Genomic DNA, 15,390 nt, shown 5'->3' with positions numbered 1-15,390 from the left:
AATGAAAGAAAAAATTAAAGGAAATTGGATGAAAAAGAAAGTTAAATGCAATGAATAAAAAAATGAAATTGAGACTGTATAGTATATTGTGATATAAAAATCACATAAAAACAAATAAGTTTGTGGTAGATAGAAAAATTAGTCAACAAATATATAAATCATAACTAATTTTTCATCACCTAAAAATTCTCTCAATTTTGAAGAGGAGTTTCACCAATCATTGGTAAAGAGTCAAAAGACTAGCTTAACTCTCATTCACATTTTGTCTTGAAAACCGTGTATTTCTTAGTTAGTTTTACATTAGTATTCACCCAAATGGAGTAATAAGTAATGATGTTTATACATCATTCTGCCTTTTCTTCTGTGATTTATTTTGTCAAATTAGTGTTAAAAGACATTGCATTGTATCAATTTTATAGAAAAGTCTTATTACATAATAAACATGCATTCTAATTTCGATGCATATACTATACCATCTATTGCAAGTTTTCAACCAAACATGGTTAGCAATATGCTTCTGGTGCAGAGAACTACTTCTTGTCTTCATTCAACAACAATTCCAGTTGTAATTGGCCATATTTAAATAGAAGACGCCCCTCCTACAAACATGGCATGAGCTAAAAGAATCGAAAGACCAAAATCCCCTAGTTGAGCGCATCAACATCATGATTCATGAATATAATAAAAACTCATTTATCTCCTCTCTGTAATTGCATAATAAAATAGTCATTGATACACCTATTTACATATTTGCTTTTGGGGCTGGTGCGTACAAGTAGCTAAATCCATTAATTAAATGTATGAATTAGGTGGCGAAGGGTAGAAAACAAGGAAACAACTAGAAGTTAAACCAGGGATTCCAGCAGGCTGCAACTATTTTCATTCTTTTCATCATCTCTAATCAGTGATCTGGCAACAAATGTGGCCTCTGAAGAAAACTGAAGAGAATCATGTTATCCGTCCCAAGCAGCATAACAGACATCATCCTTGTTTAAGGTTTAAAGCAAAACCACTTTTTCTGTAACAAAACATTCATGCACAATAACATGTTCAGCTTCATAATAGGCATAATTGTTATTGTTATTGCAGAAAGGAAATCGAAAGTGATTTGTAGACATTCACATAGTGGAGACATCTAACAAACACCCAACCCAGAGCGAGAAATCAGGTGTCTATTGGAAAAATAAGGTGTCTATTGAGTGTTTGCGTAGTCTGTATGTTCAAATATCATTATTGAAATAAAATATATAAACACCTATAATTGATATGTACATACCTTGGAAGATTTATCATCATCCTTGCGCGAATCGGATCTTCGTTGCGACGTAATGCGCTGGGATCCTCCTCCACCAGTTTTTTTCTCATCTCTGGCCTTGTTGAATATAACAGTGAATCCTTCAGCTGAGGCAGGATCATTCACATCCCATTCCCCGAACTTGGGTAGAGGCTTTCCTTGGTTTTCATACTGCAAATGCATAATTTATAAATTCACATTGATTCATCTCTTCACAGAAATGGCAGAAAAAAATAAATACACATCATCATAAACAAGAATCACTGCAAAATCATTACATCAACGATTGGAAAATGAAATGGTGTGAAGGATCTTACCGAAGCCATAGGTTGAAGCTTTGAGATATGTGGTGGTTACCCAAACTTCTGGGAAAGAGGAATAGACAACAAAGAAGATGAGAAGGAAAAAAGAAGGAAGAGAAGAGGTTGAGATGAATTGAATGAATAAAAAAACAGGTTGGAATGTTGCATTTTATAAAGAGGTGAGGAATAGGGAGAAGGATGGACAACTCGTCTTAAACGCGGGTGCTTTGGTTTTCTGTTTGTTCTGTTTGCCATTTTATTTTTAGAGTAATATTCCTTCAAAGGGTAACAAAAACAAAGGTTTAATCCTAAGTCAATAAGGTCATATTCCAAAAATGGAAGTCACAAACCAAAATCCAAATAGGTAATAACCAACCCAAGCAACCCCACTTACATTACAAAATTACAGTTATCTATTTACGGTAAGTAAATTCCAAAACATATTTTTCAATAGATTTATAACAGAAAAAAATCTATAATCTGTAAGTAATATACAAGCTTGAATTTTTCCTTGAAAATGGCGGAGAAAGCAGTGCCGCCAAATTAGTTGCTGCATTTGCAAATTGCAAACGAACCTCATGGAATGGCCTCTTGTGATCTGAATTTCTGCATCATAATGTTTGTACACATTACATCAAACCCCAGGGAGGAGGTTGCAAAACATAGATGTGGTGGTGACGTATCTATGAAGATGACAATTTTTCATTTCTGCTTCGATGTATTTGATGTGTAACGCCATAATAGCCCTCCAATCAGGTTGTTCACTGCATGAGAAGCCATGGGAACTGCAACGCTAGAGGATAAAATTGTAGCATATCCATAAGCGAGACCGACAAAGGTTGCCCTGAAACACAAACAACAGTCTTATTCTCTAATTCTCATGCCTAACAAGTAACAACATAATAATGGAAAGTATATATGATCTAGGAACAGCAATACAAGTAGGAAGAAAGAGAGAGAAAAGAGGGGGCAGGAGCGGGGGGAAGAAATTAGAAAGATATCTCACCAGATGGCAAAGGAATACTTTCGACCATTGCCTAGGTGCAAAACACCAAAGACCAAGGCAGCCACCCCAATACTCTTCCAATTCATTCCAAAAAGTGGCAGAATCGCGCCTCGGAAAAGTAGTTCCTGGAATTTGAGATGGTAGCATGTGATGTCAGTCAAATAATGAAAGTAAATAAGAAAAGGTGAAATAAGCCAAGCAGAGTAGCGCTCTATTAACCTCACTAATTCCAGGAAAAAATGCGAACGACAATATAATCCAAAGGCTGGAGTGAGCTGAGAACCTGATTGGGAAAGAAAAATGTTTCAAGAGTTCAGCAAAGCATCTTTTTTTTTTGGTAAAAGCAAAGCATCTGAATACTGATACAAACACAGAACCACAAAAATGACAAAAGAAAACAAGGCTTGCAAGAAAAGTAATCTTAGCTTGGAACCATTTCCTGTCAGATTCTGGCATAAATATTAACTCAAATTACTATCACCTACAATTGGAATATTCAAGATTTAAATGGAAACCCACTAATAACAAAGTTAACAAAATCTTAAAGAGCATTTCCAGAACCATGGTTCGATTAACTAACCTGCTGATTGGCTGCTTCACTAGACTCGGCAAAATCCGGCCAAGTCTTCAATAGCAAAAAACGACATGATGATATTAACACTACAAGTCCTGTAATCAACTCAAGATGCCACGTTTCAAAACCAACTGCAGATAAAAGGGGAAAAAAATTCTTAGGATACTTCATGCATTATAATAAAAAAATTCAACATATTTAAGATGTATTTACCAAGACACATGCACATTCATATTTGCTACTGGCACTTGACAAGAAAATTATACAAACTTCTCTTAATCATGAATTTCCATGATTAAACCCATTAGAACTTAGGAGCCATGTCCTCTTAACCTTTGAGTTCCACAAGAAGAAGATGAGATAGTTTGTATTTCAGGTCAGTATTCATGAAAATGTCACAATAAATAAAATCCATGCAGGTGTAGCCCGGCTCCAAAGCACGCAGGTGCACACAAGTATACACAAGGAAGGTTATACTTTCATTTCCATATACGTTTAAATATTTCACAAATCACAAACATCAACACTGGTTTATGTTAACAGCACATGTATGAGGAGACCAGTTATCCTATGCAATGCAATTAAGAGTCCAAAAATAGCTCTTGACACACAATTTTTTTTGTGAATTTAAGTATCCCTTCAAATAGAAGACAATAAGTAGAAGTTTGGACCAAAAACTAATGGCAAGAATTAAACATGAGTGTATTACATGAGACTTCGGTAGAGCAGTCCAAGACTGGCAATCCCTCTATTGATGCAACATGAGATACCTGCAAGTTGCAAAAACTAAATGAAGTACCAAATAGGCATAACATCCTGTTTATGCAAATTTCCCTTGCTAACAAGCTTTAACCAAATGGTGATAAATTTGAAAACACTCTTTTCCAGGAAAAAGAAACACAACTTTGTCCCGAATTAACAACTCAGTTCTAAAGGATATAACTTTCAATGTCAATTTAACCTCTCCAGACTAATATGGTGCAAGAATACAACATATACAGGTTTCATATGTAATCAAAGTTATATTGTTAAAATAGACTAAAATTGGGGAAAAGAGATCAATCAAGTAATGCTTAAAAAGGAAGAGCACCTGCCGAATCACTATTCCGACAGCCGCTATCAGAGCAGAAGTTATTGTGCAAGCTTGAAGCACAGCATTCCTAGAAGGCATGGGGTTAGAATTCTGAGCAGCTGGATTAAGAGAAGTGTCCAAGTTGTCATTTTGAACAAATTTATCATCTGAGAGATCCTCAAATGTTTCTGGTACATCTCTATTAGATTTCTTCAATCTCTTCTTGGCAAAAGAACATGTGCTATATCTTCTCCCTATGAAAAAATAAAAAAGACAATATAGTTTCTTCAATCACTAAACACAAATTGATTGGGCAAATGGAAATGCATCAATAAAACTATGAAACTAAAGAGAAATCCAGTAAATAAAGGTTACTAAAAATGGTGTAAGAAGGTTTAGACTAACTGTGAAGGAGATTGATGATGGGAGCAGGATATATGGTGTGAGCATACTTCACGGTGCTCCAGCAACAGCAACAGTTGAGAGTGAGCGAAAGCGTAGCCATGTAGGGAGTGTGAGAGTGAGGAAATCCAACATGCGATTATTGTTTCAGACAAATTTGCAAGCTTTGGTTGGTGTTGCTTCACGCTTCCGATATAATTTCAGTCCAACCTTTTCTACTCTGCTGTGTCTTTTTTTTCTATTTATTCCCTCCAACCACATAATCATATTACTTTATTCAATAAATTTCATGGCTTATAAAAAAAAAACATAATCATATTACTTTATTGTTTAGCCTAAAGTTAAAATTCATATTAAATAAAAAAAATGTCACACAGGATATAAGCGTATTCAAAACATCTTTAGACCTAGTCGTCGTTTTGTATTAAGTCAAGTGAAAAAACATCATCATTACATGTGAAACTTTTTTTTTGTAGTAGAAAAAGTGTAAACCCTAAACCTAATTTCTAATTGGTCCATTGTGCCTTATATGAATACGGCTTGCAAGTCCATACACAAAGTAAGTAATATATAGGGAAATCATATACATGGATCGTTCCTAAAATGAGAGGATGACTTCCCACGCTTGGAAAGGACACCCTAAAATGCAGTGACATGTTTGGTCCTGAGTGAATCACTAAAGAGTCTTGGAAATTCGACTAACCAACCTAAGAGTATGTATAAGTCTGCCTTGAGATTTCTTGCTGGGATCGTTTACTTGCCACGACCTAAGGGGCCATTAGAGGAGGATCGTCACTCATCCAACTTAGGTAAGTTTTGCAACTTAGAAGTCTTTAACCAATTCACAAGTATTGTGTATAAAATATGAGTAATGATATATACACACCTCATTTTTTAAACACTTCATTTCCACCTATTTTTATTTCTATCTCTCTCATCTATCACATCTCATATTTTCTCTCTCTCTCTCTTACTTTTTCCTTTTTTCTTATCTCTCTCACCATTTCACCTCTCCTTCCTCTCCACCTTAAAAAAGAGGTGTGGATGAAACATTACTCATAAAATATGAAGAATAAGTGTATCTTAACATCTCTTAAGTGTATCTTAACATCTCATCATCTTTGTCCCAGCCTCTAGAGGGGCCAACATGAGTTGCGTCATATTTTTCTTTTCTTTATTGATGTTCACCCCCAAAATACAAAGTACACATCAAACCTTGGATTTATTTATTATGGACCAGTTTTTTGTGATCTAATGTTACACCACTCCCGGTTGACCTGATACCATAGGTAATATTGTATTTTTTAAATATTTGAAAACAAAATAATTAATTTATAAACCATAAATGATTTAATTAGTAAATAAAGATTAGTAGTTAATTGAAGGTAAATCATAGTGGTAATTGGGGAGGTAAAATGATAAGGTAAATCAGTTAATTACTTAATTACTCCTACTAATTACACCAACAAATCATTAATTGTCTCCCACTTACTCACTTCAATTACTCCAACTACCCACTCACTTTAATTTTCAAAATCAGATCTAAATCACTTTCATTTTCAACCCATACGCCCCAGAAATCAAACACAAAAACTCATTTGGCCTTTTGTTCTCGAGAACTCTTTAGGGTTCATGGCCACCTTCATCGCAACCCACCTCCAGATCTAGCGTTCTCGTCGCCTTTCCTCTTCCTCCAACCACCTTCATCGAAGGCCGAGATCGTTCGTTCAGCGTCGCCTGTTCTCTTCCTCGAAACCCACCTCCCTTGATACCCACCATCCGTTGAAAACCCACCTTCATTCGAAGCTCAACATCGAATCCGGTTTCCATGGGTGGATTCGTCTCCAGATCTAGCGAATCCCTTTGTCACACATCGCGTTTCCTTTTCTCATTCCACCGAAGTGTAAGTTCTTCATTTCTCATCCCCTTCTCCTTGTTGAAGTTTAGGATTTAAAATTTTTGAAACAAGTTGGTGATCTAAGTGTCGTTTTCGAGTTCTGAAATTGGTTTTTCTTTGTTGGGTTTTTTCCAGATTAAGGTGATTTTGAAAATAATTACTGCATGAACAAGAGAGAATTATTTGGTTCAATTTTGGGGTTCTGCTAGATTAAAGCGATTTTGATCCGTTTTAGAGTTGAAATTTGGGTTTTCAAATTATTGAATTGAAGTCAATTTGAAATTAGGGTTGAATTTGGGGGTTTTCAAATTACGGATTTGACATTATTCTGAAATTAGGGTTGAATTTAGGGGTTTTCAAATTAGGGATTTGACATTATTCTGAAATTAGGGTTGAATTTGGGGGTTTTCAAATAAGAGATTTCAAGTGTTGAAATTAAGTAGTGCATGTATGGGATGCGAAGATGTTATCCTGCAAACACTTTGTTAATTTGTGATTCGAAGTATTTTTGGTTTTTTCGTTACTTTGTTCAATTATTGGATTGAATGAATACTAACAGTAACACTTTCTGTTTGTGTTAAAACAAGGGAGGATCTCGGTGTGCTTGAAGGATAACGGTGAAGACATGAAACCCAGGTTATGGCGAAGACATGAATACCAGGATAATCTGGGTATGCTTGAAGGAGGAGCACGTTTTTTTTTTTTTGAAAATGAAGAATGAAGGAGCTGGTCGAGCGAAGTGGGCCAAGTTTTTGTAAGTATATGTATTTTTGTCATGGCCCAGATGGTTTATTTTTTTTGCCTCTTCAATCCGGGCCAAAAAAAAATTGTTCAGGTCCGTTTAAATCAAATTTGTTTTTTATTACCAAAAAAAAAAACAAATTTGTTTTTATGTATTATACTGTAAATAATATCAATAAACAAAATAATTTATATTTATTTCTAAAAAATAATAAATTAAAATAATAAATATTTTTTATTTATTAATATTTGTTTTTATTAAAAATTGATTTTTATTTATTATATTGTAATAAATAATATTTAAATATTTTTATTATGCATTTATTATTAATATTTTTTAATTATTAATATTTGTTATTATATTATTCTGTTAGAAATAATATTTATATTTGTTAATTATTTATTTATTTATTTGTAGATAATAAAAGATTATTAATGAATTATAAATATTTATTAAATATTTAAGTCTTATCTCATATGTCCCTTCTGACCTTTTTTGTACACTCATCTATCCCTTCTCACCTGTCTTCTACCCTCATCTCCTTTTGCTGAGACGCATCAGATACGCATGATGCGTGTTCAGGTAACTAAGCACGTGACGTGCTTTAACTTGAATGTGAATTAACACAGCTGTCTTCCGTTTGGTCAGGCGTAGGGTAAAGCCTACCCTGCCCCTCCGCCGCAGGCTATCTGTCAGCGTGCAGAGGCTTGTCACTATGTGGTTCACTCACAGAATATAATATGTTATGTTAGAGTTAGGTACATAGTAAATATTGTAATTACTATCTTAGATATATCTATCTTAGATATATATAACCAACGGTTGGGACAGTCCTACATAGAGCTTCTAAAAAATGGAAACACCAAGTAGTGAGGGAATGGGGAAATACGTTGTGTTTGTGGGTAGAGAACCGGGCATTTACAAAACTTGGGCCGAAGTACATCGCCAAGTCTATTGCTACCCTGGGAACATTCATGAAAAATACTCCACTTGTGAGGCGGCTGCCAGCGCGTGGATGAAATTTTTGGCCAAGGAATCCATGACAAAGTTTCCTCGGACAACAGCAAGGGAATTGGGACATGTTTACTGGGAGGGTGATCTACACTTTCGTCCATCTTCTTCAACCATAACTCCATCTGCAGCCTCAATGTGTCCTACATTGAGCGAGGCTGTAAAAGATGGAGTTTGTGAGCCTCTCAAAGGCTGTGGGGTTGAGAAAAAGAGGGATGGTGGAGCAATAAAGTGGCTGTGGATTACCATGTGTTGTGTTTTATTTGGTATTTTCATTGGAATTATGGCCACTCTCTATGTGGTTTCCTAAATGTCTTAAGTGTTTTATTTCTTTTGGGAGTTCTGTTGTATTAAGTCTTTCCTATGTTTAATGGACCATTGTTGGGACCCCAGTGTTGTATTTTGTATTCCAATTTATAATTTAACTTGTGTTAATGCTTTCTTCTGACCTATTCTAATTTAAATTTTAAATTTCCTCATTGTGGGGTCCTTTATTCACACATAATATAGTAATCTGAATGTAGGTAATTGCTTCTGGTTATAATCTTAGTACTTTTTAAGGAAAATCTTAGTACTATGTAACTATGTAGTTTATATACCTAGTTCACGTGTGGGGTCCCCAACCAATTTGAAAGTGACCTGACTTGACTTGTTTACATGTTACTAAACCCTAATTTCTGTTCTATTAAAGGGCTATTCACCCCAATGCCCACATTCGGTTGAAGGCTATTCACACTCTTCTCTTCTATCCTCTTTTTAACTATTTGGGATTTTTTGTAAGTTTACTTAGTGATGTCATCAACTAACCCTGGAAAGATGCCCAATGATGAACCTAGCTTCAATACTCCATTGAATGGAGGGGAAGGAAGGTTAGTTATTCTGGCTGTTGGTTGATTTATCCATCATTTATTGTCTTCCACAAATAACTTTTTCCCATTATTTCTTCTGTTTTTTTAATTTTCAGCCTTGATACCTTGACTGATGAGGCTAGGGTAGAGCCTCTTCATCAAACTCAGTTGTCTAGTGATGTTAAACAACTAACCGCTACTGTCATGGATCTTGCTGGGTCTGTGAAGGCAGCTATGGTGAAGTTCCAACAAGTGGACCATCGTCTAGAGGAATTTCACCAGATCCAGACTGTTATGCATGGTAACATGGAGAGGGTAGACAAGTTTCTCAGCATGGTTGACAAACCAAACCTTGGAGAATCAACCCCAAAATGTGGTATTAAGTCTAAAGCTCCTGCTGAGTCTGCTGCTTGTAAAAAGAAAAGAAAAAATGCAAGGGCAACATCTGAGATCCTGAAAAATGATGTAATCAACATTGATTTGGACTTTGAGAAGAATGAAGGTGAAGAAAAAAATACAGACTCTGCTGGTTCCAACCCAAGCAAAGGCATTCTTACACCTTGGCTACAAAAAAGTTTCAGAAGTGCTACATCTGTAGAGGTATGTTCATTAAATTGTTACCCCTCTTTCTGCATTTTTTTTATTGTTAAGTAACTAATCAGATCTGCTAAATTGTAGGGACTTGTTGGTGCCTTTGTTAGGCAAGAAGTTGAGCAAACAAGGTCTATGCTGTTTGTCACCCCACCCTCATCCAAAAGAGCTACTAGCTCTTCATCTACTTTTCGAAGTCCTATCACTGGCCCCCAATCAATCAATCCAATGACCCAAGCGATGCTCTACATGCGCCCTTTACCTCGTCCACTTGTTCCAAAGGTATACTACGGTTTTTGCATTGCAAATATTGCTGTTATTTTATTTTTATTTCAAACCTGATTAAGTTTAGTTCATGTTTTGTAATGTCAGAGTGCCAGGCCAAAGTTTGAAGTCCCTGAAGAGCTGGACTTGTTATTGACTGATACTCAGGTTGCTACATACTTGTTCGAAGAGGAAAGTGACCCAGAGTATGTTGAATAATTATTCCAATTTGTTATAACTGTATGTTGTATTTTGGTGATATTTTAATGTGCGGTATTTTTTGCTCAGTGAGCTTTTGCTGAGTATGGGTCGTTATGAAGCTGTGAGAAGGGACTTTGATTGCCTCATCCCTGGACAGGAAATAACTGACAAGGTTACTGGTTAATTTAAGTTTCTAATTAGCATTAATTAGTGTTTTAATTAGGGTCTGATTTGTTTATTAATCTGCAAAATAGATTATAACCTTGGTTGCTGTCAAGATCATGCGTGAACAAAGCTATCACATGGATGATACTATCTGGTGCTTTCCCCCATGTTTTGTGGTAAGATTTGAAAGAGTTCCTTATCTGCATGCTATTCTTCATATTGGTTGAAGTCTGATATGTTCCCACCCCTAAAATAGGAGGATGTTTACAAGGGCTTTTCTGTTGAGAAATTGTGTAAGGAATACTTGAGGCCATTCATGTATCCATACAACACTTTGAAATATGTAAGTTTTGTTTAAGTTTCATAAGTGAAAGAATATGTCTTAATTGCCTATCATTAATGATTGTGATGCACCTTTTAACATATTTACTTGCATTTGTAGATCTACATTCCTATCAAGACTGTTTCTGGCCATTGGTATTTGTGCATCATTTCCATTGGGGATTACACCAATTACCACTTGGATTCCCATCTTAATGTGGAGGACATACCGGTTAGATGTGCATCCATGAAAACATTGGTAATGTTTATATAATACTTCACGGAGATCTGAATACTTTTTACCTTCTAGCATCATACTTTAATTTGTTTGCTTTTATTGTATCAGTGCAACACATTGGTTGAAATGATGAGCACAGATGACAGATATGTGGAAACTAATTTTTACCGGAAAATGGTGGATTTTCATTCTTGGAAGCTAAAGGAAGCAAGGGGCATCCTCAATACTGGTAGCAGGTAGTCCTTATTGAAATTAAACATTAAACTGCTAATTTCATAATTTTGTCAAGTTTTGTTAACTCTTTCTTGTTTTGATGTTTACTGCAGCCATGATTCAGCTGTGTGGTTGTTAAGTTGGCTTGAATTGGGTTCTGGATTTAATCCCAATCAATCTGGCTATGTAAGTAAATAGTCATCTGCATGGTTCATGACTGTTTTGTTGGATTGTGAGAATTAATTTCTGTTTTTTTTTCTTATGCTAGCCAAATGAAAGGGTTGTTCGCATGAACACTGCCACAACTCTGTTATGTGGTGAGCACAATGACACTCGGAGGAGCTTGGAGGAGAAGGCCAATGTTTTCTGGAATACATGTCACACTGTTGATGTTGAAGGGGTAGTTGCGACCTTGTGAAGTCTGTGGTTGAAGGGCAAGTGTATTTTTTTGTTGGCTGCATTTTTAACACTGGCAGCAGTAGGATTTAATAGGCAGCAATAGGATTTAATAGTTGGCTGGCTTATTTTGTTGTGCATATATATGTGTTGCACAGATTTTGGGCATGTAATATACTCTAACTTTACAACAATGATGGTTTGGATTTGGTGGTGGCAACACAATGCATTGAATTTCCTATGATAGGCAATGCAAGGTTTTGTCACCTGATGGGTGGATCCTGAACTAACCCCCTCCCCCCCACTATGGACTATTTGTTCAGTTACTTGAGAATGAATTCCTTGATTTGGTTGAATGTTTGCATTTAGTTGAAATAAATTCCATGATATGGATGAATGTTTGCATTTTGTTTTAATTTTAATGTTTGCATTTTAACTGTAATTTTAATGTTTGCATTGTAACTGTAATTTTAATGCTTGCATATTAACTGATATCAATTCCCCATTCCCCTCCCTTATTGAACAAAAAAATGACTCCCCCCCCCTATTAGACGGTCAGTCAATGCTATTAATTCACCCATTAATGATTCTTGGTGAATGGAATCTTGTCATATCTCCCCCCCCCCCCCTCTATGATTCTTGGTCAAGGAATCTTGTCATATCTACTTTTTACTGTTTCCTAGTGTGGTCAAAACAGCTTTTTTTGCATGTTTGTGTTCCCAACACCATCATTCCCTAAGTCCTCACCCACCGCCCCCCTCCCCCCCATAAGGTCGTTCATCTATTAAAGCCACAGTCACCATTGCCTATCTATAAAGTCACCTCATCCTTTCTTTCTTCTCTCCCATTATTTCCTCATTCTCTTCTCTCAATTGTCTATCAATGGCCAGCTCTAGCCAATTCCCACCCCCAAACGAAACTGAGGTTATTGACATCTCATCTGATTCTGATGCTGATGTTTATTATGAAAGTGATTCTGATGGTACCGATGACTACCCTTATGGATGGATTCGAAGCAATGATCCAAGGTTTGTAGGGAAGGAGGTTAGGGAAGGTGAAATTCCATTTGGTCCAGGCTTTGTTAAACCCATTACAAAGTCTCAAGCTGTAAAAGGTCAAGCATTGGTAAGCATATTTTCTTACAACCATGGTTTCATCACTTCATTCATGAATTTCCACCCCTATTATCTTGTTAAAATCTTGTTAAATTTTTTCTTAAATCATGCTATTTTCATCACTTCATGTAGGCGGTCCCTGCATGGTTTGCAGAAAGGTGGCTTGATAGGAAATATGAGAAGATCATTTTTGTATATGAGTATGTGAAGCTTTATACTGTCAAAGTGTCGTGGCACTATGCCACTGGAAACCAGTGTTCATTTGCTAAGGGTTGGTATCAATTCAAGGTGGAGAATCATGTTGGGCCTGGAGACCATATATATTGCATGCCAACAGTTTTTGAAGATGTTTTTGCTATCTCGATCTCGCGCGCAGCTGGCCGCCTTGTGTGAAGGATTCAGTATAATGCTATGCCTGTGTGTGCCCGTGTGAACAAAATAATTTCTACTTCTGTCCTTTGTTGTCATCCCCTTTGTCCCTCTTCCATTTTGTAGCCAATTATGGCCATTACTATTTCAATGAAGTTCACTTTGTGTTGGGCATATATTTTTCCATTACAACTTAACATAACACAATAAAACTAGGTAGTGAGGGTATCGAAAATTTAGTGAGTAAGTAACTAAAAAATTGGTCCAAACTATTTAAATTTGGGATAATTATTAGTATTAGAAAAAAAGGAAAAAAGGATCCAAAAGAGAATTTTTTTGTAATTTCTTTTTGAATTGGCGGTGAAGACAGTGGGTGAAGTAAAAAATGAACCTAATTCAAGAAATTCAAGGGATTGCAAGTTGGCAACCAAATAAAGTAGTTATTGGTTTTTATTTTGGTATTATTCTGTATTAACTAGTATTAAATAGTATTAATTGGTTCTTATTCAACCTCTGTAATAACTAGTATTAATTTAATGGGTTAACTATCATATTGGTCCCTGTGTTTGAGTCGCCGTCTGAGGTAAGTCCCTCCCCGGAAAATATTTGGTCTAAAGTCCCCGTGTTTGAAAAACTTTTGGAGCGGGTCCTCGCCGGAGGGCGGAGCTCCGGCGAGTGATGATTTGGATCGCTGACTGTGTTAGTTATGCTTACGTGGATTTAAAAAAATATTAAAAAATTAAAAAAAATTACATGTCAGATTCATTAATCAAATTAACTACAATTAAACATATTACCAAATCTAACCCTAAATCAATTAACAAAATCAATTTCCCCCCAAATTAACTTCAATTCCCCCAAATTAACCCAAAAAATAACACTCCAGAATCATCATCATCATCAAAACACCCCAACCTCAAACCCAGTGCACAACACAAACCCAGAACACCCAACCTCAAACCTCACCCACAGTTTCTAAACCCCCTCACCCAACCTCACCCTCACCCTCACCCACCTGCAAACCCTCACGACCTCACCCAACCTCAACCCTCACCCGCAAACCCCAAACCCCAACCCGCAACTTCACCCCCAAACCCCAACCCGCATCCTCACCCTCACCTGCAATCGGAACCAAAACCAAAACCCCAACCCCTACCCCCAACCGAAATCCCCACCCCAATCTAAGTTTGGATCCAGAAGAACCCAGAACATGGGTGAGAGAAGAGAGAGGTGAAGAGATCGATCAACCACTTGATAGATCTAGAAAAACCAAAACATCAGTCTTCATTCTCTTGATAGATCCACTCATCAGGCTTCACCCACAGTTTCTTCTGCTTCCGACATGGAGGAGGCTCAATCCCAACCGAATCAGTACATCAATATAACAAATAGCAAGTCAGAGACGCACAGGGGAGGACAAGAACACACCACGCCCAATACAGAACAGAACAGAACAGGTATGCAGCAGCTACACAGAACACAGAATCTGGTCACCAACTTGAATTGCCTCCAAGACTTTACGACCAAAGGTAGAAGCAAGAACAAACAACTACCCTCGAACCACCAAGGATCCACCCTCATCCATATTCAACCAAACCCCCCAAATACCACCAATATGGAACCCTAACCTGCAAACCCAAGCATTGCTGTGAATCGGCTCAAATCGAAGGCAGAGAAAGAGATTGAGGTCTCTGTCACGGTGCGAGGAGGAAGAAATCGACATGAGAGGAAGAAATCTTCGTTCACGCTGCTCATCATCACCGTCATCTTCGTCGGCGGCGGTGGCGGCGGTTTGAGACACCAGGATCGTCCTCCGTCGCACTCAGATTCAGATCCAGATCGTTGTTGCAGTGTTTGTGCTTCTGCTACGTTCAAGTGGTGGAGGCTGCTGGGGTTGGTGGTGGTGAAGAAGAACAGGATTTGGATTGAACCCTAATTTGAGGAGAAGAAGAAGAAGATTTGGGTTGCAAAATATGAACACTAATTTTGATTAGAATGACTGAAAATTTGGGTTAATTTGGGGAAATTCTTTTTGAACAATTTGGGGAATTACTTTGGGAGAATTGATTTTATTAATTAATTAGGGTTTTTTTTGTTGTTAATTGGGTCCAATATTCTGAAGTGTTATTTAATTTTTTATTTTTTTATTTTTTTTAAAATCCATGTCAGCTTTTTTTGCCCTGTCACCGGTCCAAATCATCACTCGCCGGAGCTCCGGGCTCCGGCGAGGACCTGCTCCAAATGATTTATAAAGAAGAGGATCTTTTACAATAATTTTTCCGGCGAGGGACTTACCTCAGACGGCGACTCAAACACAGGGACCAATATGATAGTTAACACTAATTTAATTCAACCTCTTCTTCACTTCA

The 15,390-nt window shown here is 36.8% G+C and overlaps 2 protein-coding genes across 2 annotated transcripts; both read right to left on the bottom strand.

The window, feature by feature from the left end:
• Positions 1-648: 648 nt before the first annotated feature.
• On the bottom strand, positions 649-1,766 carry LOC130715316 (protein NOI4-like). The gene is made up of 3 exons (XM_057565396.1): positions 1,612-1,766; positions 1,277-1,465; positions 649-1,018 (listed from the first exon to the last, which is right to left on the bottom strand). The coding sequence occupies exons 1-3, from the start codon at positions 1,618-1,620 to the stop codon at positions 992-994; spliced, it is 225 nt and encodes a 74-aa protein (XP_057421379.1). The 5' UTR covers positions 1,621-1,766; the 3' UTR covers positions 649-991.
• A 192-nt stretch (positions 1,767-1,958) lies between these two features.
• LOC130715315 (uncharacterized) lies at positions 1,959-4,866 on the bottom strand. The gene is given in 8 exon segments (XM_057565395.1): positions 1,959-2,440; positions 2,603-2,727; positions 2,822-2,845; positions 2,847-2,885; positions 3,183-3,307; positions 3,886-3,946; positions 4,267-4,502; positions 4,654-4,866. Coding segments are annotated over 8 exon segments (852 nt in total). The 5' UTR covers positions 4,754-4,866; the 3' UTR covers positions 1,959-2,298.
• Between the last annotated feature and the right edge of the window lie 10,524 nt (positions 4,867-15,390).

This window comes from Lotus japonicus, chromosome 4, assembly GCF_012489685.1.
Source record: "Lotus japonicus ecotype B-129 chromosome 4, LjGifu_v1.2".
Taxonomy (NCBI): domain Eukaryota; kingdom Viridiplantae; phylum Streptophyta; class Magnoliopsida; order Fabales; family Fabaceae; genus Lotus; species Lotus japonicus.
Note: the sequence above shows the minus strand (reverse complement) of the source record. Positions and strands in the feature narration are given on the sequence as shown.